The sequence below is a fragment of the Malania oleifera genome, chromosome 7 (assembly GCF_029873635.1).
Source record: "Malania oleifera isolate guangnan ecotype guangnan chromosome 7, ASM2987363v1, whole genome shotgun sequence".
In the NCBI taxonomy this organism is placed as follows: domain Eukaryota; kingdom Viridiplantae; phylum Streptophyta; class Magnoliopsida; order Santalales; family Ximeniaceae; genus Malania; species Malania oleifera.
Window position 1 is genome coordinate 95,998,716 of NC_080423.1, and position 27,141 is coordinate 96,025,856.

Here is a 27,141-nt window from a genome sequence, read left to right on the forward strand (position 1 = left end):
ACTTGTTTTTTTTTTCCCTAATTTTGGATCATCTTTTAAATATTCATCAAAATGTGATGTATGCATGTGATAAGTTAGCAAAAAAATAAATAAAAATAAAAAAATAAAATAAAGAGTTAATCATTTGGACTAAAAGAGATGACTTTAATTACCAATTTTTTCTTATTTTATTATGAATTATTGATAGCAACAACACCTGGATGATTTGAATTGCTAAGATAATATGGATTGATAAAATCATCAATGGTTGATGATGAAGAAGGAGATGATGAAATTGGAGCATCAACCATTTGAGAGGCTTGAGAAAAATGCTCTAAAATTGCTCTGATACCATATCAAAGTTTGTGAAAATATTTCTATTGCATTACAATTCAATAAGAGTTTACAAGAAATAATATATATACAAGAAGATAATAATAGAAATCTTAACAACTTAATAACTAAACTATAACTATAACTAAATTAGTCTGCTGTTAATAACCATTTTGCTGCTACTGTTACTAACAAACTGTTGTATGCTTAGGCTACTGCACTCTGTTATTGTTATTGCTTATTGCGGCTACTCTGCTGCTTCTATTAGCTTCGACAGAGGATTTAGATATTGTAGTAGCAGCAAAGCAGCCACAATAAGCAGCAGCAACAATAGAGTCCAATCCTACAATAGTTTGTTAGTAACAGCAGTAGCAAAACAGTTAGCAACAATAGGCTAATTTAGTTATAGTTATAATTAAGTTATTAAGTTGTTAAGATTTCTGTTATTATCTTCTTGTATATATATTTTCTCTTGTAAATGCTTATTGAATTCTAATGTAATAGAAATATTTTCACATATTTTGATATATTTGTCAAACTTTTATAACGATTGATTGCTAATTACTGTCCTTGTTATAATATGATGAAGAGTCTTCCATTTATGCAGTAATTACTCAAGTGGATCATTGAATTATGGTTATGCAAGCGATTTGGTTTTATGCATGTACATCTGTGAGACTTGCTTTGCTTTATTCATAGACAACCTAACTTCTAAATGATATAAGGATTAACCTAATTCTAGCCCTTGTTGATGATTTTAAGTAAAATACCAATTTTCAATTCATTGAGATTGTGGTAGCTTGCAATGCATGTGAAACTTGAAAGTGATTAAAAAAAATGTCTACCTCAACTGCCTGTATTAAAAATTACAAATTTACAAAGAATAAGTAAAATTGAATTTTAAGAGTCTAAGAGAATTCTCACAAGCAAATACATTTGCTTGTATATGAATTCTTGTCCTTTAATGAAGTAATTTTTTCTAGGTGGAACTTGGAAAGGCTACTAAAGACAAAACAACATCCATTCTCAATTTAAAACTCTTAAATTTAAGACTTATAGTGTAAGGTTTTTTTTTTCCCTCCGGATGGGAGGAACATTTAGTAAAGAAAGTAAAAAAGATAACAATGAATAAAAGGATCCCATATTAGGTATTGTCATAAGGATATTCTCTCCATGACTGATATTAATTCATGCGCATCTAATGATTTTGATGTGCCCTTGATATATTGTTTTAAATGATTAAAAAGGTTATATTTTGGCCTAGCAACAAAAAAGTGTTTTGAATTTTTATTTTTCATTGGCTCCTTACCTAAGCTACCTCGTGGCTTGTGCTATAAATTATATATAGTTAGTCATCAAATAAAGTGATAATAAAAATAAGATATATATTAAATTAGTGAATAAAATTTTAATTATTAATTAAATCTCATTACTAGTTGATTTTGATACAAAGAGAAAGTACCACAAAAAATTACTATTTTTAAATTTTTTTTTTTCAAACAAAAGGCTTATTCAAATGTAGCCTTAAATTTACCAAAAGATTCGATAAACACACGTTCTTAATTAAAGGAGAGCATGACGGTTTTCAATGTATTTTTTGCCCATTATGCTTCAAACATGACGTATATTTGGTATAAAAAACATAGATATAAAAGGATGAGGAAATAGTGGTGCATAAATCGATTGTATACCACCACTAATAAACATTAGAATAAGCGATATTCACTTGTCCAAGAGCACTCTCTCGAGTAAAAGCTTCCACAGTCGGTTGACCAAAAAGACTCGAGTAGTTTTTTTAAATTTACTAATTATTTTAGTTACATATAAATCTTACTTGTAAAGAGTTATAATTTAAAATTATATTTTATTTAAGTGTTTGAGAATGTAAATTTTTTTTAAAATAAATATTTATGTAAATTTGAAAGAAATTTAATACAATCTTATACCACATTTTAATTTTTAAGTAGGTGTATGTGAATTCAAATTTAAACTTTGATTTTTTCCTCCCAAACATAGAATAGATGTACAAATTCAAATTTAAAGGATCCCGAGCTATTGGATAGGGCCGAATTCCTAGTTGGTTGCAGGGGAGGGAGATTTTGAAAACCCCAAACCCTAAACAAGCTTATAAAAATTTAATATAATCTTATACAATATTTTAATTTTAAATAAAATGTATACAAATTCAAAGTTAAGCTCAATTCTCTACTCTAAACATAAAATAAATACACTAATCCGAATTTAAAAGATCTTGGATATGGGATCGGGCCGGGTCCCCGGCCAATCCTCACCTGGGTTGCAGAGCGGTGTTGGACCTGGACCGCGGGCGAGGGAGGTTTTGAGAACCCTAAACCCCAAGCAAGCTTGTAACTCTGCGCTCTCATGGCGTAGCTGGAGGGGCTCTCACTCGTTTCTTATTATTCTTCTTCCTATTCGTCTTCAAAAGTTCAAATGACGCAATAGCAACAATCAAATGGCTGCAGCAACCATCTCCAAGACGCAATCCTCCACTTGGTCCCGTCTCATTTGCAGCCAACTCCTCACTAAACCCATCAAATCCCCTCCTCTCTCCATTTCCCGGAAAATCTCCACTTCTCCGCGCTTTCCCCCTCCAACAAACGCGAAATTTTCTTTTCCCGGAAAAGACCGCCATTTATCCTTGTCAGCAAGTTCCGCAAGTTCCTCAAGAACGATCCAGGATCTTCTGGCGGATGTGGAGAGGGACAAACAGAGGGAGAGAGAAGAGAGGAAAAAGGCTGGCTTAGACACTGCAGATATCGATGCCGAAGACGAAGAGGACTACATGGGCGTTGGCCCATTGATCGAGAAGCTCGAGAAGGAGAAGCTCAAGGACAGTGTAGACCTTAACTTGTATGAGGAGCCCACGGACTCTGAAAGTGACGACGACGACGAGAGGTTCACTCCCGACGCCATAAGGAAGCGAACTGAGGTGTTCGAGAAGAAGTTCAAGCACCACAAAGAGTTGCTAAAGAACTTTGCTGAATCGGGTATGTCGCCAATGCCAATGCATTAATGATGATTTTTGTTTTGAGTTAAATGTGCTGGGAAAACAATTGCAAACTAGACAACGATTCCATTTCACTTAGCGTGATGCTACCATTTCACTTACTCGACTTGATTTGTTCCCCTCCCTGCTGGATAAGAACGTAAGATGACATAAAATAGAAAGCCTTTTTCGTTATTTTCTGCATTTTGTAGCAACCACAGCTATTTGCTTGGATCTATTCATTTATGTGGTTCAATTGTAGTTTAGTCTTGCTGTGAGATGAGATACACATATTTTCTCCTGCTTGCCTATGACAGAGACACTTGATGATGCTTTCAAATGGATGAAGAGAATTGACAAGTTTGAGCAAAAACATTTCCAGCTGCGCCCAGAGTACAGGGTCATTGGGGAATTAATGAACCGCCTTAAAGATGCATCTGGAAAGGATAAATTTCTCCTTCAGCAAAAGCTGAACAGGGCCATGAGGTTAGTGGAGTGGAAGGAAGCTTATGATCCTAATAATCCTGCCAATTATGGAATCATTCAGCACGAGCAAGTTGGACCCTCCGAAGATCTTTTAGAGCATTCTGATGGTGAAGAAGAAAAGCAAGTCACACAAGGGGTTGGAATAGATGATGACGATGATGGATTATTTGATGACATGAAGGAGAAAGATGATATATTGTTAGAGAAGATCAATAACATTGACAAGAAACTAGAAGAGAAGCTAGCAGCATTGGATCATACATTTGGGAAGAAAGGAAAGGTTCTAGAGGATGAGATAAGAGATCTTGCTGAGGAGAGGAACTCTTTGACTGAAGAGAAAAGAAGACCACTTTACAGGAAAGTAAGTATATGCATGATCCTTCTGTTTATGTGAAGTTTTTGAAGTCTATAGCTTTCATATAGCAGTATTTATAGGTTAGAAAATGTAGTCTGCCATTGGATTGTTTTTCTTGTCTTACCTTTTCAATTATCATCTGATAAGTATTTAGTTGCTTCGGTCATATATAAATATTTGTCAAATCTCTTTATGTTGCTATTTTTTTCCCTTTAAGAATTTGAAGATTTCAGTATACTGTGGCATTGAATTGGTTTCATCACAAAATATACTTGATTTTTTAATCTTACATCGTACACAAGCACCACAGCATGTGCTTAATTTTTTCATTTTACATTTTATGTATCCTCCATAATTGTCAAATTGAGATTCAAAGTGTGTTCAAATGTTACTTTGTGGATTGGATTAAATGGTAGGATTCAGCACAAATTCTAAAAGTCAATTGTTGCATTTAAAAATGACATCATATTGATGATCATGTATTGTTGCATTAAAAAATGACATCATATTGATGATCATGTGCCCTAATGTGTGTGTGCGTGCGTGCATATGTATGTATGTATGTTTATAAAATGTATATTACTAATTAGATAGATTTTTGTTATATATTGAGTTAGTGGATGCTTTTCCTAGCATTTCTCAAGAGGTTTTTGTTAGGTCAATTTTGGATAATTTTCATCCTTCTTTATTGAGGAATCTTAGGGTACTAGCTTCAGTGAGGGTTGGGAGGTTTGGATTTATGAAGAGGTTGAAAGATCTCAAGGTGGTGTTGAAAAGTTGGAATAAGGAAGTCTACGGTGATGTGAGGATTAAGAAGGCTAATATTTTGAAGGAGATACATAATTTTGATCATTTGGTAGCATTGGTAATGTGTCGGAGGACCTTTGCTAATTGGAGTATCTCTTTTAAGGGCGAGTTTAAAGCTTTATTGCTGAAGAAGGAGATGACTTGGAGGCAAAAGGTAGATTTAAGTGGGCTAAGGAGGGGATTGTGGTACTGTAGATATTTATGAGGAAATTATAGGGTTCTTTAGAAATATGTTCCAGGAGAACACTTGTCAGCCTATGACTGAGCGTTTGGATTAGTGCCCAATTTATGAATGGTATATTGGTTTGGTTTAAGAGACGTTTAAGGAAGTATGTATAGGGATGAAGCTCGAGGTCTGGGTGGCTTTAATTTTGCCCTTTTCAAAGTTGATGGATGTGGTTGGGGTGGATCTGTTTAAGGTGGTTTAGGACTTTCATGCTAATGGGTTTACCCCAACAATATGAATTTGACTTTTATCCCCTTAGGCTTTAGCTCCCAGGAAAGGTCCTTCTGTTAGAGATAGTGATTTTAAACAGATGAGAATGCTTAGATGGATGATTGGTATAACATTGAAAGATAAATTAAGGAATGAACATATTCACGGTAAGTTAGGTGTAGCGTCTATTGAAGATAAGATAGGGGAGGGACGACTCAAATGGTATGGACACTTGCAACGTAGGCCACATAGTCCACCAGTGAGGAAGAGTGAGTTAGTTATTGTGGGGGGCAGTAGAAGTAGTAGGGGTAGACCTAAAATAACTTGGGAGGAGATAGTGAGTAAAGATTTAATATCCCTGAATCTGTCAAAAAAAATAGTTCATGATCACATAAATTGACGGAAAATGATTCATATAGCTGACCCCACGTAGTGGGACTTAAGGCTTGGTTTTGTTGTTGTTGTAGTGTCATTATAAGCGTTTATAAGATTATTGCAAAGATTTTTACTAATGGGATTAATAAGGAGATTGGGAGTATAATTTCTAATTTGCAGTTGAATTTTGTGTGAGTTATTTAGGTAGGTATATTTTGGATGCCATCATTGTAGCTAATGAGGTTGTTGAGGATGTTAGGAGATGAATAAGCAGAGGAGGCGGTAAAATTAAGTGTTGTGCGTTGAATCCAAAATTCCAAATATGATTTTGTTAACGAGTTCAGAATTAAACTTAAATCGGTCACTGAATATAAAATTTGAATTATTTTAACTGTTTGGTACCTAATATTTGAATATGTGTTGTTTTTCAATTTTAACTTTTTCAACACTTAAAGAGTATAAATATTTGATAAAATTAATGAGCAATTACATCAGTTAAAGTTTTTAATTTAACATAAATAATATTTTCTTGTTATATATTTTATTAGTAATTATAAATAAAAATAATATAATTTATTATTATACAAAAATAAAATTCATTATTTTAATTTTAATCACTTGGGTATTGAGTTTTTTGTTATTTTCATTTTTTATAAGGGATACAATTGGAAAAGAGACCTTTGAATTTGAATCAGACATGTTTTCATGCTTGATTGTATTAGAGGAATTTTAAGTAAATTTAGAGTTGTCACCAAATGCTCTAATATCTAATTGGTTCACTTGTTTAGTGAACTAGTTTAGACGTAACCTCTGTTCAGAGGTCATTTAGATCAAACGAACACCCCTAGAATCTAATTTTTAAGCTGGATTGTGAGAAGGCCTATGACAGGGTGGCTTGGCAGTTTTTGGATAAGGTCTCAGATAGGAAGGGTTTGGCGCTAGGTGGGAGGGCTTGGATTAGTGGTCGTGTTTCTTCTACTTCCTTTTCTGTGGTTATTATTGGTCAACAAGTCTGGGTTTTCAGCCTATAGGGGTGTGAGGCAACAGGATATCTTATCTCCTTTCTTGTTTATTTTGGTTGTTGATGTGTTGGTAGGATGATTTAGAGGGCCATTGATAGGAGTCATGTTCAGGCATTGATATGGGTAGAGAGATGGTGTGATTAGGTCCCATTTGCAGATTGTTAATGATATGGTTCTTTTTGTTGGATGATAAGAGCTCCTTTTGTAGTATTTTTAAGCTGGATTATGAGAAGGCCTATGACAGGATCTTAGATATGAAGGGTTTGGTGCTAGATGGGGTTGGATTAGTGGTTGCTTTTCTGCTTCTTCCTTTTTTTGTGGTTATTATTGGTCAACCTAAGTCTGGGCTTTCAGCCTATAGGGGTGTGAGGCAATGGGATATTTTATCTTTTTTTTTGTTTGTTTTTTGTGACTGATGTGTTGGTAGGATGATTGAGGGGGCCATTGATAGGGTGATATCCTCAGGCATTGATATGGGTAGAGATGTTGAGATCAGGTCTCATCTGCAGTTCGTTAATGATATGGTTCTTTTTGTTGGATGATAGGAGCTCCTTTTGTAGTATTTATTCTTCTGCAGGTCATTGAAGTAGCCTTAGAGCTTAAGACTATTTTAGGTAAGTTGGTCTTGGTCTTGCTGCCATTAGTTTTGAGGCCTGAGGTGACTTCCAGTTTGGTTGTTCTTGTCGGGAATGCGATTTGTCAGTGGCCTTTGTCCTATCTAGGAGTCCCTTCAGGAGGGAACCCAAGGTCTCCTAGGTTTTGGGATCTGGTGACCACTAAATTGTCTAAATGTCTTGATGGGTGGAAGTGTACTTTCTTCTCCCTAAAGGTTTGCTTTTCTTTAAGTTAGGCATCTCTTCTTGATCCCTTTGTAATTTATTTCTTTGTTTAAGATCCAAGTGGAGTGACTTGTAAGATGTGGGATTTTATTGGTCAAGGGTGGGTGAGAAGAGGGATCATCTTGTGAGTTGGGAGTTGACCTCCACATCTAACAGACCGCAGTCCTCAACCCTATCCAACCTAGCAGTTTCTGAGAGAATGTTGTTTTTTGACTTTTTAGTACTTCCAAAGATCTCTCTCTTCCATTGTTTCAACTTCATCTTTACATAAACTTTTTCATCAATTTGAATCCCTCCCACCCTTGAATGTGACACTCACCCCACCATCCTTCTGCACACTCTTCAGGATGGGTCCACATTTTCGAAACGAAACGGGGTGGGACCCCAGTCAGAGGGCAATGTTCTAAGGTAGATCTAGGGCAGATTTCCTGAATTAGGTGTGGAAAAATGTTTTTCCAAGTATTACTAAACAGGAATCTATCAATACTGGAGGATGCCTATCTTTTAACACCGAGAAACTACCATTGTGTACTGGAATGTCCCTAAGCACACAGTCACGAATAAAAAGTCAAAACTTATACTTGAAGAGATCCTCTATCCCCCTAATTTATCCATAGGGCTGCATATAATGTTGAAATCTCCTCCTGCTAGCCAGCGTGGACTTCAAAGACCAAAGACACCTTTTGTGAGGAGCAAAGCCACTCAAGATCCATAAAGCATATTGTTAACCTTACCCCACACTTTTTCAGTGTTGTATCTTATTTTTTTGTTGCTTATTTCCTGTGGACAAACTCAATTCGATGTGATTCCACCTTGTTATCATTTTTTTTATTAGCAAAAGAGAAAATTATATAATCAAGGCATCAAAGGAATGGCAACCTGTGTTACAAAACATCAACCACTTTGTAGAGTGTTGCAAATGTCATGGATTACATAATATCATTAAAAATTTTTCCACCAAGCCAGCTGGAGACAGAGCAATCTATTGGTCTTTGCGAGTCTGAAGCAAAGTAGTTAAATCTTTGATGGCTTTTTTATTTCTTTCTTTCCAAGCACACCAAAAGATGGCGAGAGAGATGAGGTTCAAAGCCTTTCGCTTCTCCTTGGTGGCTCTAATGCCTTTCCAAGCCCAATATCCCCTCCCTACTGAATTTTCCGTAACCTTCTGCTGTCCAGTCAAGGAAAGAGCCAAAATCCATTACTACCTTGTCCAGGAGCAGCGGAGAAGAATGTGGTTGATTGATTCTGCATTAACCATACAAAGAAAACACCTATTTGTGACTGTAAGCCCTTTTTTCTGCAGATTGTCAAGGGTTAAAATATTTTTATCTATGAACTCCCAAACAAAAAGGCCACCTTTGAAGGGGCTGCCGTCCTCCAAATGTGAATCCAAGGGGAGTTGTTGCAATTTGTAGCCAATAATGAGAGGAGCTTGTAGAAAGATTTAATGGTGGAAACACCGTTTTTGTCCAAAGCCCAAATTGGTTTGTTGGGAATGTTTTGATAACTGAATTTATAGAGAAATTTGTAAAAGTCCGAGAGTGCATGAAGTTCCCAATTTGCCACATTCCTAGTAAACAGAATATTTTAGAAGATTTCCTGATCAATGGTTTGGAGATGATGACTGATAAGGGCATTTTGTCACAAGCCAAGCTGTAGATGGAAGGAAAAGCAGCTCTAAGATTAATGTTCTTGCGCCACACATCATGCTAAACATTGGCCCCATTCCCCACTTGAAATGTCACAAATTGGAAAAAATCATCCCATCCTTTTTTGATGAATTCTCGAACTCCTATTCCATAGGGTCCTCTTCTATTGTGTTTGTCCAATCATTATGCTTAAACCCATATTTAGAGACAATAATATCTGACCAAAAGTGGTTTTTTTCCTTCATGAACCTCCATAACCGCTTCCGAGGAGGGCTTTATTGAAAGAGAGGAGGGATTTCAACCCCAAAGCTATTTTCTTCGAATTCCCTCCAATCTCCTAGTGACTGAGGCCAGTGAGGGAAGGAGAGACATGAAGTAAATTGGAAGATTCATCAAAGTTCTCTTGATGAGGGTGAATTTGCCTCCTTCATCATGCCAATCTCCTTTCAAACTTTTCAATAATAGGGTCCCGTACTCCTTTGTCTTTGAATTTGGCTCCAAGGGGAGGCCGAGGTAATTAATGGGAAAGGTTCCCATCTTGCAACCTGTAAGGCAAGCAAGGAAGGTCCCACCCTCACCCCCCCCCCCCCCCAACCGGGCGGTGTTCTCTGCAATAAAATTTGTTCAAAGAGCAGCTATATATCTAAACTTTATGGGGAACAATTAGCTGTCTTAGGCTTTGTAGCCATTTTGTGTTTGATAGTTCTCATGCATGTGCTTGTTTATTTGTTTTTATTTCCTTACAATTTTTTTCTTAACTCATGTTGTTATAAAATATTGGCAGGGTTTTGATGTGAAATTAATTGATGTGAATCGAACTTGTAAAGTTACAAAGGTAATATTGACTCTCTCAAAAATTTTTTTTAATAAAAATTTTAATTAGCTTATTCTTTATATTTATTTATATCTTATATGCTTTAGGGTGGTCAAGTGGTGAAGTATACGGCAATGCTAGCTTGTGGGAACTATCATGGTGTCATTGGTTTTGCGAAAGCAAAAGGCCCAGCAGTTCCTATTGCTCTTCAGAAGGTATCTTCTTGTTGCATTTAGCTTTTCATCCAGATTTTTAGGTATTATTCCTGGCGCATTACTGCCCTGGCTTTGGCAGGCCTAAACATGGATCAATAAATGAATCTTGCTCATTTTTCTGAATTAGAAAATTGATTGTGATCTGACAGGTGAAACTTATTTGCTATGATCATGAGAAAAGTTTTAGATATAAGTCAATCCAATCTAGTATAAATATAATATGAGTGGTTTATATATTTAATGAACCTGGTTTCAATGATTCTGTCCGGATGTGGGGATGAATTGGAGTTTTATGGATAGTGTTAGATAGGATGGAGTTTGGCCTGAAACAGAGACACTGGATCAGAACTTGTGTTTCTTTTGCTTCTATTCCTGTGATTATCAATGGAAAACCTAAGACATGGTTTTTTGCTTCTAAGGGAGTGACACAAGGGGATTTCCTTTTTTTTTTTTTTAAATTCTTCTTATTGATATTTTAAGTATGATGATTGATAGGGATGTTAATAGGGTTTTTGTTTGGGAGGGTTGCTGTGGTTTTTTTGCATTGTTAGGTGATAGGTCCTCTTTATGTAGTATACTTACCATTTATAGGTTTTTGAGTTAGTATTGGGGTTAAAAATCAATTTGGGTGACAGGAAGGCCTAGCTATGACTAATTTGAATCTACATGTGATTTCTAGTTTTGCTGCTCTTGTGAATTGTGGAATTTTGCAATGGCCTTTGACTTATCTAGGAGTCCTTTTAGGTGGTGATCCTTGCACTTTTCAGTTTTGGATCCTGTGGCCATGAAGGTTTCTTCGTGCCTTGATTTTTGGAAGAACGCTTTTATTTTCCTGTAGGTGTTGTATTACTTCCAGGATTGTGTTTCTTTGATTCTCCTTAATATTTTGTCATTGTTTAATATTCTTGTTGGGATGGTATCTAAGTTGGACAGGGTTATGAGAGACTTTATTTGCTTGGGTGTGGTGAGAGGAAGGATCATGTTGTGAGTTGGGAGGTTATTTGTAGGTCGGAGGATAAGGAGGGTCTGGATCTTAGGAATTTGGTGTCTTAACAACATCACCCTTGCGAGAAAGTGATTGTTGAGTTTTACTTTTAATTTTTGGAAGAATGCTTTTATTTTCCTGTAGGTGTTGTATTAATTCCAGGATTGTGTTTCTTTGACTCCTTAATATTTTGTCATTGTTTAATATTCTTGTTGGGATGGTAGCTAAGTTGGACAGGGTTATGAGAGACTTTATTTGCTTGGGTGTGGTGAGAGGAAGGATCATGTTGTGAGTTGGAAGGTTATTTGTAGGTCTGAGGATAACGAGGGTTTGGATCTTAGGAATTTGGTGTCTTAACAACATCACCCTTACGAGAAAGTGATTGTTGAGTTTTACTTTTGGGACCAATTCTCCTCGGCATACAGTAAGCAGGAGCTTGCTAGAGAATGAGTGGGATGTTAATGTTGGAACAAGAGTTTCTTGTTAAAGCCCATGGAAATTCATATCTTGTATTTCACCCATTTGTTTTTGTGCACTAAGTATAAAGTGGGGGATGGATATTGGGGACCTTTGAAGAGGGAAGCATAGTTTTCTCTGCACCTATTTCCTCTTTTTTTGATTATTCACGGGTCTTGTGTTCTCTGAGATTTTTGTTTGCGCAAGGATCTCAGTGATGGGGAGGCCAAGGGGCTCTTTCTTTGCTTCTTAATTATCTTTTCAACCTTCTTATAGAGGGGATATCAAGATTTGGACCCTGGGTGTCTTTGTGTGTTCTTTTTTTAGAACTTTTATTCTCATTGATTCACCCCTTTAATTGTTTTCCTCTTTACAATCATCTGATGAAGCAAAGGTTCCCTCAAGGTTAAGGTTTTGTGGATGGCCGGTCTTAGTTGCATAATACAAGATCTTACAAGGTTTTATCTCTTGATGCATCTGTGATGTGTTGTGAGTCTTGTAGTCACTTGTTTCTTCATTGCTCTGCACCTCGGTTTATGGAATAAGCTCTTTCATTTGTTGTATGATTGTTGGGTGTGCCCTAGCTCTTTGAAGGCATAAGGATGTGAGAAGGTTATGGTGGTGTTTAATTTTACTGTTTCATGGGTCGTTTGGTTGGTTGGAGAGAAATGCTCGCATTTTTTAACAATTGCTTTTTGTCTATTGATTTGATTCTGGACAGGATCCTGTGGCGGTTATTATTACTATTTTTTTTTTGCCTTCTGGCTGTTTTAGGCTTTGTCAGCAATAAAAAAACTTACTAAATATGTACTAGAGCAATTATCTTTAGTCATAAGCTCTAAATGTTAGAAAATGAGTATTAATTTGAATAATAAATTGCCTCAATAATTTATTTACAATAAAAGCAAAAGACACCAACTTTCCTTGAGGTTCAGCAAAAAGGCATGGAGCTCGCCTATGGTTTCAAAAATCCTACAGCTTGACATTTGATTTTTGGGACACTTATACCCCTCAAAAATGATTTTGTCTTTTTGCCAAATATAAGGGGAGGTTTGTGTCGTTTTGGTTAACCTAAAGGAAGGATTATGCAAATTTTGAAATCTCAAGAGAGGTCTTGTTAATTTTTGAATCACATTATATAGTTATTTGTTGACAATTTATACTCATATACTCATATATATATATATATATGTATATAATATTATGATATTAATCTAATAGTGCAATATAATAGTATATAAAGATATGCTCATTTTAGTATATTATAATATCATCTATTATGCTGTTGTGCTATAATATTTTTTATAATAATATAACAGTATTATAGACTAATAATTATTGTAACATGTTTTAATACTATAAAACACTTTTAACTATACTATAATAATATTATATATAATAATACTGTATGGTGCTTTAATAATAATAGTAATATTACTATTATAATGCAACAACTGTTTTAATACTATTATAGCATAATAGTTATTCCATAATTTTATTATAATTAATGCAACACATTTTAATGCAATAATATTATATTATTATGAAACAACAAATCCATAATGTGAAAGTTTCCGAAATGAGAAGGCTAAGGTGGATGAGCAGTTAACACTAAAAGATAAATTAAGGAATGAACAATATTTGCGATAAGTTAGGTGTAGCTCCTGCAGAAGTCTAGAAGATAAGATAGGCGAGGGGACTGCTCAGATGGTTTGAACATTTGTAAGTATGCCAAATATTGCATCAATAAGGTGTGAGGTATTTATTGTTAAGGGCAGTAGAAGGGGTTGGGATTGATCTAAAATAACTTGGAATGAGATAGTAAGGATTTAATACCCCTTAAATTGTAGGAGGAAATTGTCCACGATTGTGTAAATTGGCGGAATTCATGTAGCTGAATCCACCTAGTGATACTAAAGGTTTGGTTTTTTGTTGTGGTATTATGACATAAGAATATTTCTCTCTATTGTCAATGTTTTAATTAATTATTATAATTATAATAGCATGTGATAATATTTTTTTTCATGAGAAAATATAGTATTAATTATTTTATTTTTTTATAAATATAATAAGATTATCTATATAATATTGAAATGTAATATTATGTTATGATACAATATGTTATTATACTATAACATCAATATATTATTGAATAATTGTATAACATAAGTATGTATGATTCAACCTCTAATAAGCGACTATAAGCATCTCTAGACTATTGTTACGAAAACCTCTTTAAGAGGTTTGTTTTAGAAGGTTTGGCTGAGGTCTGTATCCCCTGTTTTGGTGCGACCAAAATTGTACATTTGGAGGGATGGTGTTTTTCCGCACGGGCTCGCCTCCCCTCCCCCTTCACCTCGACGGGGTCAGGCCAAAAAAAATTCTACGCTAAAATATTTTGTAAGAATTACAACCAAAAAGATGAAGAAAATTCCACTCATGTCCTTACCCTACCCTTTATAGGTGATAGACCAAACATGGGATATGATAATTATCATAACCAATTGAGTCTAATACTATTCAGTCCATTCTTGACCTGTGAAACAAGTGTACCCTGAAGTTTTAAGTACTTTAAAATGAACCAAAAACTCTTATTTACTGCTAGTAGTTCTTATAAATGATGCAAGTACTTACAAAAGTGGTACTGGATTGTCGCTTTAGTGGTTTTAGTTTCTTTCTTCAATGTGATTGGATGACTTTGTTTGCTTGATTTTTTGTGCGAACTTTTCGCTTCATCTTTCTTTTTTGTATTTTGTTATATTAGAAGAATTTATGTCCTATGTTCTACCTTCTATTACTACAATCTATGTTATTCCCAAAAAAAGAGTATATTTGCGATATATGCATGTGTCAGACATGTGTACTATGTGTTGCATGTCAAATAAAGTGTTGCAGTTCAAATAAAGTTAGGATAAAATAGCCAAGAGAGAATGTGGGTAGAGAGAGGAGAGAAGGTTGATGAGCAAACAATGGTAAAGGTACTGCCCTGGGGAGAATAGGGGATGGAGAGGGGAAGAGGAAGGAAGAATTGAGGAGGAAGGAGACAGTTGGGGGAAACTTACATTCACTTTGTAATTTAATTTATCAAAAATTGGCTCTTACATGGCTTTCACACCCTATTTATGAGAAAGCCTAAATTGTGAGAAATTACACATAAACTCCTAAAGATACATGAAATTACAAATGATTCAAAATAAACCCCTAAAATATACCTCTATTACAAACAAAATCCAACTACAAATAAGCCTACTACAAATTAAACTAAATATGCATAATAATGACTAATTATCTAAAGACATTTGGGTCTAGGACCCAGCAATTCTCTGGCTAAATCAGTCTCCTACAAGGGTCTACCCATGGTCCAACTTTTTGTTCTACATCAACAATTCTCCTATCTTGCTGCTAGATTCACTTTTAGGCTGCTTCTATTTCAGTGGCCAAGGTCCACAGGATTGGACTAGAATGAATAGTACTTGACTGGACTAGCTACGATACTTATCATGTCCCATGTTTGGACTGCCATCTATAAAAACAGGCTAATCATTGAGAAGACAAAAACAGTCTAAATGGAAAGAAACAAGGCAACAAAAAAAGGAAAATGGAAAAACGAAAGGCAGTCCATCCTTTTATTGCTTAGCCATTGCTGACGGATGGGGGAAGACTGGTGACTGGGGAGCTCCCTGCATCTTTTAGGTCACGCATCACACTTAGTTGTAGATTTAGGGAATTGTGTTTGCTTTCTTTATTGTGTAATTTCCTGTTTATTGGGGATTGTTATGTAAATATGTGTTAGTAGCGGGTATAAATACTGGGCTTGTAAGTTATTTGAACAATTATCATTTGAATCATATTGCAGTTTCAGCTTTCCTCTCTCTCTCTCTCTCTCTCTAATGCAGCCTTCCCCCTCCTATCCTTCTTCCTTCCTCCTCCTTTCCTTCTCTTCTGTTGTGTTCTGGCCCTAATCGTCTGCTGCCCAGGAGCATTTTGTCCTCTTTCTCTACTTTCTGTTCCGTTTCTCCTTCTCTTCTTCTACTCTTATTTCTGATTCTCTCTCCCCCCCCCTCTCTCTCTCTCTCTCTCTCTCCTACATCAACTTGGTATCAGGGCCCAACCACCATTTCCATGCCATAAGCAAACAACACACCTTGCAGCCATCAAAGCCAGAGAGCAGAGCACTGCCATTGTTGTAACAGGCCAGACAAATAATTTGGTTCAACTCCAATCACTATAAGGATTGTTGCACAATTACAATTCATATGACGCATTCCAAGTTCAGAAAGCAAGGAAAATTCAAATCTGATGCATTGTTCATCAACTGCCAGCTTTCCAGAAAATTACAGTCGTTCCTGTGATGTTGAAACCCAAATTTCCAGGCATCAATTTCCTACACCTCCTTCACAATCGCAGATAGACACCATCAAACCCCACCCCTGAAATTTCACTCTCATGTGACCACGGTTGTAGCCCCACATGCCACCATAACCTCTTCCAGCTGCCTACTCCTCAAAATCCTGTACTGAAACAAAATACCAGCACTGAAACAATCACTACTCTATATGCCACCAGCTGGAGAACCATAGCCAGAGGCACCTTTCCGGCAGTGCATGCGCTTCATGCGCTGGCGACATGCGCGAGGGAATTGCCAGAATTTCTCCTGCTTCCCAGATTTGTGAGAAGTTGTTCCTGCCATGATAATTGGGGTTTTCTTTGAGATATTGAAGCCAGATGGAGGAAATTTCAAGTGTTAGTGTTTTGTACATATTGTGGAGTAAAATTTCGAAGTCAACACTGGATTCAGGCCTATTTGGTGCTGTTCCAAGGTTGTTTTCCAAGGATTTGAGAAATTGGGAGTAAAGAAATTTTGCATGACTATGCTGAGAGCTTGATAATCATTGCAATTTGTGTTCAAGATCTTTTGTTAGGTAACCAAACTCTCCCATTCATGTTGATTAATGTTTGCATGATTCGGGAAATTAGTAATTTGCATAATTCCAAGTTTCTTGTTACCATTTAAAAAAAAATGGTAGCTCTTGCCACCAAAAAAGTAAAAGATCCCTAGTAGGTCTTCATCTTAGGTGAATGAGTCTCGTCATTCCAAGCCTTTCCAATATAGGTCTATCATCCCTAAGTCTATCCCTAGAGGGAGTTTTGCGAAGCAAGTAGAGTCTCATCAGGTTGTTTGCTTTGGTGGGTCTAGTATTCCTCAAGCTAGCAGCTTATATGTGTAGTGTTATCATTGCCATGCTTAGGGACTTAAATTTCATTTTTTGACATAAATTTTGGTTTCAATTTCAATGTAAAGAAATGACAGAAGTTTGTAGTAAATGATGGAAATTTACTATGAAACTTTAGGAAACATTAAAATAGATTATTATGCATAACTTGGAATCAAAATAAATTTAGAAAATGCATACATCACAAGTTTTTAGTGTATAGGGTAAATATATTGTGTATTGTGAAGCAGGCAAGAATAAAGAACATTTATTCCAATACTAATAGTAGTAATAGTAGTAGTGGTAGTTGTAGTAGTTGAAATTTGACAGTGAGTTTTGATTTGATACCCTTCTAAACTTGAAATTTCAATGTTCCGGCCAAAATTTAAGTCCTTGAGTACTTGGGAGATGAAGGTGAGCTTGTTGATGATTTTGAGCCAAAATTCAAGGCCTTGGCCATGCTAGAGGTCACACTGCTGCCCATGTCCCCAGTGAGCCTTACCTTTAGAGCATGAGGTTGGTGATATTGTGAAGATCAGGTTGTAAATGCCGTTGAGTACTTGGGAGATGTAGGTGAGCTGACAGCCACATTAGTCTGGTTAGGTGCGTCTTATCACTATTATGGACAATAAGAAGTGGAAAACCACTGTTTTTCACATTTTTCTTGATGTGAGGATAGGACTTGCAAGCTAGTTATTGACGGGGGTAGTAGCATAATTGTGGTCTCTAAAGCTGCTCTAGGAAGATTGAACCTTAAAGGTGAGCCACACCCCAATTCATTTAAGGTGAATTGGGAAACATGACAAATCTACTTGTCACTAAGAGGTGTCTTGTGCCTATCCAAATGGGAGATTATAAAGATAGGGTTTATTATTATGTACTCCCAATGGGTGTGGCCCATGTCTAGTTAGGGCGTCCATGGGGAATTGGGGATATAATCATGATGCACCAATCATGGTAGGGAAAACACTAATATGTTTAGGCATAAAGATAAGATCATCTTGACCCCTACCAAGCTCACTCCTAGTATGCCAAGTTTAGGAACAAGATAGCCCGTCAAGTCCCAGTTAAAGAAGCATTCACTTGCTAGATTATAGGGATTTTGAGTGAGAGAGCTTAGAAAACAAGTGTATTTAAGCAATCATCTTGAAGTTCCTTTTAGGGATCTAGAGTTTTCATGTATCCACCTGAGGTAGGAGAATTGTTCGCCGAGTTCTTTGATGTAGTATCTAGTCAGTTGCTGGGTGAGCTACCACCTATGCAAGACATTCAACATGCCATAGATCTCACTGCAGGTTCACAATTACCTAGTTGCCATGTTAGCATGTTGAAGGGGAACTCCTTGACGAGGGCTTTTTGAGACATAGCCTCAGTCATTTTGCAATACTAGCTCTTCTAACTCCAGAAAAAGAGGATGGATCTTGCAGGATGTATGTGGATGGTGGAGTCGTCGATAAAATTTCCATCAAGTATAGGTTCCTTATCCTAGACTTGAGGATATGCTTGATATTCTATCTAGCTCTAGTTGGTACTCCAAGATTGACTTGAGTAGTGGGTATCACCAAATTAGAATTTGATGAGGAGATGAGTGGAAAATGACCTTTAGGACCTAGGATTGGTTGGTCATGCGACTCATATCCTTTCTGGATTTTCCAATGCTCCCAGCACTTTTATAAGGGTTATGACACATGTTTTGCAGCCATTCATAGGAAAATTTTAAGTGGTTTATTTCAATGATATATTGGGCTATAGTAAGACCAGGGAAGAGTACCTAAAACTAGTCTTTATTGCTTTAAGGGAAGCGAAGTATTTTCTAATCTCAAGAAATGCAGCTTCTTAGAGTCTAGTATGATCTTTCTTGGTTTTGGGGTCTCAACACAAGGAACAATCATTGATCTTGACAAGGTTAGAGCCATTAGAGGGTGGTATGAGCCTACGACTATTACTGTAGCTTCATGGCTTTGCTACTTTCTGTAGTCATTTCATAAGGCATTTCGGCACCATCATGGCTCTCATGACTGAGTGTTGGAAGAAAGGGGAGTTTCATTGGACCCTTTGAGTTGATAGAGCTTTTGGAGATGTCAACCAAAAGATGACTAAAGCATTGTACTTGGGCATCTAGACTTCTGTAGTCTTTGAGGAGGTTTGTGATGCCTTTGAGGTAGGTATAGTTAGAGTTTTGAGTCAAGAGGGACACCCATAGCATTCTTCAGTGAAAAAATCTTAGAAAGAGTTTTATGCTATGGTGAGATCCCTTCAACATTGGAGATATTGTTTTTGATAGAAAAAGAAATTCATTTGATAAAGATGGAATGTACAATCAGGAGAGAAGACATCTCCTTATGAAATATGAGAATCCTCTAAAAACAAAACAAAAAGGGAAAACACAAAAAAAAAAAAAAAAACAGCAAACTCAAATCAGCACGCCCTTAGAAGTTATTTCCAATCCCGCTGAACATCTGTTAAACACATCCTTTTTAAAGTTCCACTGCCCACACACCACAAAGATGCCATAAAAAGCACTTTCTCCCACACCAACCAATATGGAATCTTCTTTTGTTAAAAAATATCTATATTCAACATTGGAGATATTATTTGTTACCTAGGAGTTTGTTCTCTTTTCAGATCACCCTGCTGACCATCTTGTTTTGCAATATATGAGTTCATAGAAAGAGTTGAGTGCGGAGCATGCTCATTGGGTAGAGTTTCTTAATGAAAGTTTGAACATTATTCTAGTTTTGAGAATAAACTGGTTGATGGTCTCAGTAGAGTAACACTTAGTCTCCATATCACGAGGGCTGAGGTCATTGTGTTTGATTGAAGGATGAGTATTGCACTTGTCTCGATTTTGGTTAACTTTTAGGAGGTGAGGGAGGGCTATTGTAGAGGTTTTGTATATTTCATCATCCATAAGGGATATCTATTTAAAGGTACTAGGTTATGCATCCCCTGTATTTCTTTTAGATATTTCTTAGTTTGGAATTGCATGCCGGTGGGTTAGTTGGTCATTTGGGAAGGGATAAAATCATTGCTATAGTTGAGGATAGGTTTTATTGGATAGATGTTGCTAGGATAGTGTCTTAGTGTCATACTTGTTGGTTAGCCAAATTTAGGAGAGAACGTTGGTCTTTACACCCCTCCTCCATTGCCACATATACCTTGGAGAGACTTAAGTATGGATTTTGATCTTGGACTCCCTAAAACTACCAGGAACATGATTCTATATTTGTTGTTGTTGATAGGTTTTCTAAGAGGGCACATTTATCCCTTTCAATATGACTTTTCTTCCATTCCTACACATACCTTGGAGAGATTTAAGTATGGATTTTGTTCTTGGACTCCCTAAAACTACCCAAGGACATGATATGTTTTCTAAGATGACACATTTTACCCCTTTCAATATGACTTTTGGTAACATCTCATGTGACTAGAAAAGAGGTTGTCAAATTGCATGCTTTGCCAACTTCAGTAATCCGTAGTGTTTGATAGGGCTATTAAGTTTTTTAGTTGCTTTTGGAAGACACTTTAGGAAATGTGTGGGACTTGATATTTTCTTTTGCTTGCCACCCCAAACTACTGATAATGTTGTGAATCGTAGTCTCGGTAACCAACTTAGGTGTGTAGTGGGAAGCACTGATACTACATGAGATACAAATGTGAAACGATACTGATATGGAAATATGACAATTTTACAAAAACAAGGATAGGACATGGCCATGATACCTTAATTAACATAAAAAAATTATATTTTTAGGTATGCTTTTCCTTTTAAAAGAGAAATATTGAGGTGATCGGCATTATTCATGCTCATTTATGAATTGCATTCTCATTAATAGCACTTGTATTGGAGAACTCAAGGAACATTCATTATTCATCAACAATCAAAAAATGGTCCAAGTCTTGCAAGAAAAATACAAAAATATTTGTCTGACTGACACAATAAGAGTCATAAGACATCCATTAACTATGCACCATCATTTTCATCATCACCATCTTTGAAAAATCCAACCTTACTAATGGAGAAAAATAAGGTAACTGGGACTTGTTGCTACCAACTCTTGAGTTTGTTATAATAATGATGGGGATTAGCATGCCCTACTTATGTCATTTTCAGATGTAACACGTGGACAGCCTCCCGATGTCTACATTTCCTTTGCTGACATGATGACACGTGGACGACCTCTTGATGTCCACATCGGTTCATAATCGTTTTTAGATTTTGAATGGATTATTTAAAGACTTATTTTTGAAGACTTTCCAGTGTGAGAAAGACCCGAGTAGAGATGCTGAAGCAAGTCCGAGTTCAAGACCCATGTGGGCCCCACATGGTCTTGTGGGCCTCACACATGGCTCCATTGGGCCCCACACGGAATTGGGCCTCCCTTTGACTTTTGTTTTGTATTTAATTTGTAAACATGCAAGACAACTTGCTTGCTTGCATGTGCATGTCTTAGTAAGGTGTGTGTGTTGTAAGTTGTGTTAGCATTTATTGTGTCTAGTAAGTTGGAGTGTTAGTAAGTTGTGCTTAGTATTTATTATGTCTTTTAAGTTGTTTTATATACTTTCTTTGTCTCCCATGCTTGTATGGGAATTGTTAGTGTCCCCCATGCTAGCTAATCTTGTCTCCCCATGCTAGCTTATATATACCCCTTCATTGTAAGAACTATGTAGAGAGAGAAAAGTATTGATATTGAAAGGATTTTCCTTTGCTGAAGCTTGTTATAGCTTTGTCCCATATTTGTGATTGTGTAGTGAGAGGTTACGTCGTTCTCTTCGGAGATAAGGTGGTGAGAGATCACTAACCTATCCAGCAATTCCATCTCCACATCCTCCCTCTCACTCATGCGGCCACCACCAAAGCTACATCCACACGACCAGCACTTTCATATTAGCACACGGAAACCATCAATCATTTGCATTGCTGCGTTCAATTGGTTTCTCACAAGTTTGATCCAAGGACCTATGGTGTGATCCAGCTGCGTGTTGGGCAACGTCTAGCATCCATTGAAACTCTTGGTAAATCAGTGTCTTTTTGAACCTTTACTTCTTGTTAAAGCCCTATCTTTGATTTTTGAAATTTCATATTTGATAAGCCTTTGCATCCATAGACTTCAATATTTCAGCTTGCTAGCTTGAAATCAATTGTGGAATATTGCTGTGCTAAACTTAGAATTTTATTCTTGAAATATTGAAATAACATCCTTGTTGCATCTAACTTAATACCTTTGTGAAAGAACCAATTGGGACTAAATTTTGGACAGCATCTTTCAAAATTTTCCAACATGTGAAATGTCCTCTGATTTATTGTGTTTATGTTTGTTAATCTAATTCTTAATTTAAAGTGTTTCGAATGTATGTGCTTGTGAGGGTTGAACCATAGGACATAGGCCACCCTTTCCCGTCCTACATCAAATTATTTTGTGAATAGGTCCATGGGCAAGAGTTCTTTTGAGTGTGTATTTGTTATAAACCCCATGATCCCATAGATCTTCCTTTGCCACCAGATGCCTGTAGTCTTTTGTTCATCATATTCATGAGTTGGACGTGTAGGTTAGGTGAAAACTTGCCATGAGTAATATTGATTGCAAATTTTCTGTAGATTTGCATCTTAGAGCTAGAGATTTTAAGGTAGGTGATAGTGTCATGGTTCACATTAGACTTGAATCCTACCCTATAAATTCATTCAGAAAGCTCCATCCCCTTGCCATTGACCCTTTCTTCATCCTTAAACTTGGTCCTAATGAATATTTACTTGATTTTCCTACTCAAATGATCATTAGTCCAGTTTTTAATGTGGAGGATTTGACCCCTTACTGAGGCACCTTTGAGCCTCTTGCTTTGCCATCTGGTATGCACGCAGGGATAGCAGCTCCTTAGCCTCCTATTTCTTAGCTATTGGGGACAGTGGAGCCTATTTTGGATGATGAGTTCATGACATTTCCTCAGAATTGTTTTTTGAGCGGTACTTGGTTTAGTGGAGAGGTTTTCCCGATTCATGTGCTACGTGGCTTACTCAAGATGCTGCCAATGAGAGTGCTCCTGAGTTGTTAGGGTCATATTTATAGTCACACTCTTTGGAGCAGAGTTCTTTTCAGTGGGAGAGTATGACAGAGGACTGCCTACGTCTCTTAGGCTGCCCATTTGGCACGCTCATGTTAGGTGTAAATTAGGAAATTGTGTTTGTATTAAACTTTTCTTTGTATTGTGTAATTTCCTATTTTAATGGGTTTTAATGTAAATATGTTTTTAGTTAGTAGTGGGTACAAATACTGGGTTTGTAAGTTCTTTGGCCAGTTATCATTTGAATCAGATTGCAGTTTCAGCATCCCCCCTCCCCTTCTCTCTTGTGCAGCCTTCGCTCGCTTCCCTTCTTCCTTCTTATTCCTCTTCTTCCCCTCTCTTCTGTTCTGTTTGTCTCTAATCCTCTACTGCCCAGCTGCATTCCGTCCTCTTTTCTTCTTCTTTGTTCCCTTTCTCCTCCTCTTCTCCTCTTTTTTTCTAGTTCCCTCTATAAGTCTCTGTCTCTCTCTGCGCTCTGATATTCAATCGCTGTCCTAAATCAATGGACCAGCCGTAACATGTAATGGGCTAAGACCCTCTCTCTTAGCCTGTCTTCTCTGAACCTATTTTCGCACCCATTGTCGGAAAGAGTGAGCGGCTGTACTTCGGTCAGGGGTATCCAACCAGGGTACGAGGCCCTTTTGTAAACTTACTCCTTTTGGGGTCAAGGTGAATTTTTAAAATAATTTTTCTATTTGAGTTGTCTCGGATTGTTTTAATTTTTTCCTCAAACCGATCTGGGTTCAAAATAAAAACCAAAATCACAATAAAGTGTAGAAACTCAAATTGCAAGAAATCCTTTTTTTTTTTTTAAATTCAATTAACCTTAACATTTCTATAGTTGCAAAACATGACGAGTCTCACATGACAAATGCTGGTAACACACATGTTTTGTGTACCCACTACACAATATACATCATAAGATGGTTTCAAATATAATTCATGCAATGAAGCCTCGTCATGAACTTCATTGGCACTCAAGCCTGCAAGATAGTAAGAATGAATCTTGCTGTCCTTACCTTCTTAAACATTTTGAAAATATTTTTGGTATACATGTGATATAAATGTATATTAAAACAAAATATTTATCTATGCACTTCTTCCAAAATAGAATACCTCAGCAACTAAGGACCGGCCAGATAAACTTTGTATAACACTAAGATTTTATTTTAAAACAAAACATCAACTGAATAAACCAAATAAACCAAGTCATTGAGGGATAACAGAACTAATTATTCATGCACACAGGAGAAGGTTGGCATTTCTTGCTTCATTGGCACTTAACCCTGCAAGATGGTAAGAAGGAATGAGCTGTCCTTACCTTCTGAACTGTTTTGAAAATATTTTGGGTATGCACATATATATGTGAAATAGGTATATATGAAGACAAATATTTATGTATGTACTTCCTCCAAAATAGAACACCTCAGCATCTAACTAAGGACCAGATAAACCTTACTTAACACTATTATCTTATTCTAAAACAAAACATCAACTGAATAAACCAAGTCATTGAGGGACAACACAACTAATTATTCATGCACACAGGAGAAGGTTGGTATTGCTTGTTTCCTTGTGGATTCTGCAGCAGGGCTTTTAGAGGAATCTGCTTAATGGATAACTGATATTTGATAGGATTGGAAAGTTCTGTTCTTCCAATTTTTTCTTGTTTTCTCTATTTGTTTGTGCTGATTAGGAGCAGGACTTATCCTCTTTTTTTTTGATACTATTTTATTCTTCTCTAATCTTCTTAACTAATTTTTTTATGTATATAATCTCTTATTTTTAGTAGTTTCTGTTGGAGGGCTGTTTCTAGGTGGATCTGATGTTGAAGTCCCACTTAAAAATCCCATATTATCCTCAAAAGAAATTTCATGGCGATGAAGAATGGGTCTTTAAGTTTTCATTTTTAAGTATAGAAATACCTCCATATAATTAATATTATATATATTTTTGATGGGAAGTTAACATTTATATTTCAATATATATATATATATATATATATATATTTCCAAAATGTTGTAAACCGATTTATCTATGACAAGCAGGCATATGAGAAATGCTTTCAGAATCTCCATTATGTAGAACGATATGAGGAACATACAATTGCACATGCAGTACAGACAACATACAAGAAAACCAAGGTTTTCAGCTATTGTATTGATTTCTTCTAGTTTGTTTGTAATTAAAAAAAAAAGCATTCTTATTTCTTTTTCCAATTTTCTTTTGTTTCCTCCTGCGAATGTATATTGGGCTTCACCTCTTCTGTCTCAGGTTTATTTATGGCCGGCATCAACGAGAACAGGTATGGTGGCAGGCAGAACAGTCCAAACCATTTTACATCTAGCTGGTTTCAAAAACGTGAAGTCCAAGGTAATTGAGTACTAAACTAATCCAGATAACAATTTGGTTGCTGTAATCTTGGTTCTTGTTCCTAATCTTTCTGTTTCTGTAGGTTATTGGCTCAAGGAATCCTCATAACACAGTGAAAGCTCTTTTTCAAGCCCTGAATGCAGTAAGTAACCCACCTAACTGAGTTACTGAGGCAATGAAGTAGCTTTTTGTTTCTTTCCAGTGCCTGAGATTTCGCGCGAACCATTTCTGTTTTGGTTTTTTCAGATTGAAACTCCAAAAGATGTTCAAGAGAAGTTTGGTCGAACTGTGGTTGAGTCATACTTATTGTGATAGGTATGCACTGTGGGAGTTTGGAGTTTAGATTACTGAGTTGTTTTTTTTTTCATAGAATTTTCATTATGCCTAGAGGGAATCTTGATCTCTCACCATAAAAGAAATTAGACTTCTTTCTACATGATCCTTATGAAATCTAGGTTTTGCTTCGCATTAATTGACATCTTGAACCGCCTCTCCACGCAGAACATCATTGTGAAATCTAAGTCCCTCCAACATTAGCCGAGATGTACCCGGAGGCCCCGAGGAGCAAAACCTTGATGTAAAGGATGGGGGAACTGGAAAAACCATGCATAGAAGAATGGATGAGGGTGGGAATGGAAATAGCGGTTGAATGGGAAAGAAAGTTGCAAAACTAAGTGCATTCTTTTTTTCTTTTCCGAGGAAGAGAGTAGAAAACCAAAAGCTCTGTAGAATTGAGGATTAGTTGATGAGCCACTTAGTTTCTTCTCCCAGAGAATTTAGTCATTGTATTCTCGATGATTATTATGGTGTCTTCAATGTTATTCACTATATCTCACATAGAATTTGCGGTTATAGATTGAATTTAAAAGCTTAATAGAACAAAAGTCCAATCGTGGGTATTGGCAGTATATGAAATTTGAAAGTATTGTATTAAATTTTGAACTGTCTACAATTTTAGGGATTGAACTTTGTTGTTCGAAACACACTATTAATGTTGGGTAAAGTGCAGTCTTGGAGTCTATACAACATGATGGGAAATGTATGGTAAATATGGGTCAATTAGTGTTTTTAGGGTTGAAAATTTAATCATGAAAATCCCACTAGATTATTAGACAAAGTGTAAATTTACCAGAAAAGTACATAAAAAATGTCATGTGTTTTTTTAATGGGAAATGCATAGTAAATATGGGTCAATTAGTGTTTTTAGGGTTGAAAATTTAATCATGAAAAACCCACTAGACTATTAGACAAAGTGATTCACTTTGTTCTTGAGGGCCAAGTGTCCCAACAAAGGCGGAAAAAGAGGATAGCTTTCGGTGAAATTGCCAGCCCAACATCCACTCTTCATTTATAAGCCCCCCAAAAGTGCAAAGCTTTGCCCTATGGGCTGTGGCCTTTTCAATAAAAATACATTGTAAATTCAACTTGAAGCTATTCCTACCAAACAAAAAACTGCGCCAACATTTAGATTTCTATTAGTACCATGTTACCATGCTCGAGGAGTCCTCAATTTAGGAGTAAAGCTGAAAAACAAATAGTAACGTATGATGGAATAGATATTTATTTGTTCGAAATATAATGAAGTATAATTGGTCATTGTTTTATTTCACTTTTTATTTTATTCCTATCTATCCTATCAAACAAGTTCATAATTTACGGGCTTTTTGTTTTTTGACACCTTGAGTGCAGCCCCATATGTTTTTAGTTCATACACAGTTGAACTAGAACCTTCATGTC

The 27,141-nt window shown here is 36.3% G+C and overlaps 1 protein-coding gene across 1 annotated transcript; it reads left to right on the forward strand.

Moving 5' to 3' along the window:
* The first annotated feature begins 2,568 nt into the window (after nt 1–2,568).
* Nucleotides 2,569–26,339, forward strand: LOC131159240 (uncharacterized). The gene is made up of 9 exons (XM_058113984.1): nt 2,569–3,320; nt 3,637–4,166; nt 10,073–10,123; nt 10,210–10,317; nt 25,080–25,175; nt 25,306–25,404; nt 25,487–25,546; nt 25,651–25,719; nt 25,906–26,339. The coding sequence occupies exons 1-8, from the start codon at nt 2,786–2,788 to the stop codon at nt 25,714–25,716; spliced, it is 1,545 nt and encodes a 514-aa protein (XP_057969967.1). The 5' UTR covers nt 2,569–2,785; the 3' UTR covers nt 25,717–25,719; nt 25,906–26,339.
* The last annotated feature ends 802 nt before the right edge of the window (nt 26,340–27,141 follow it).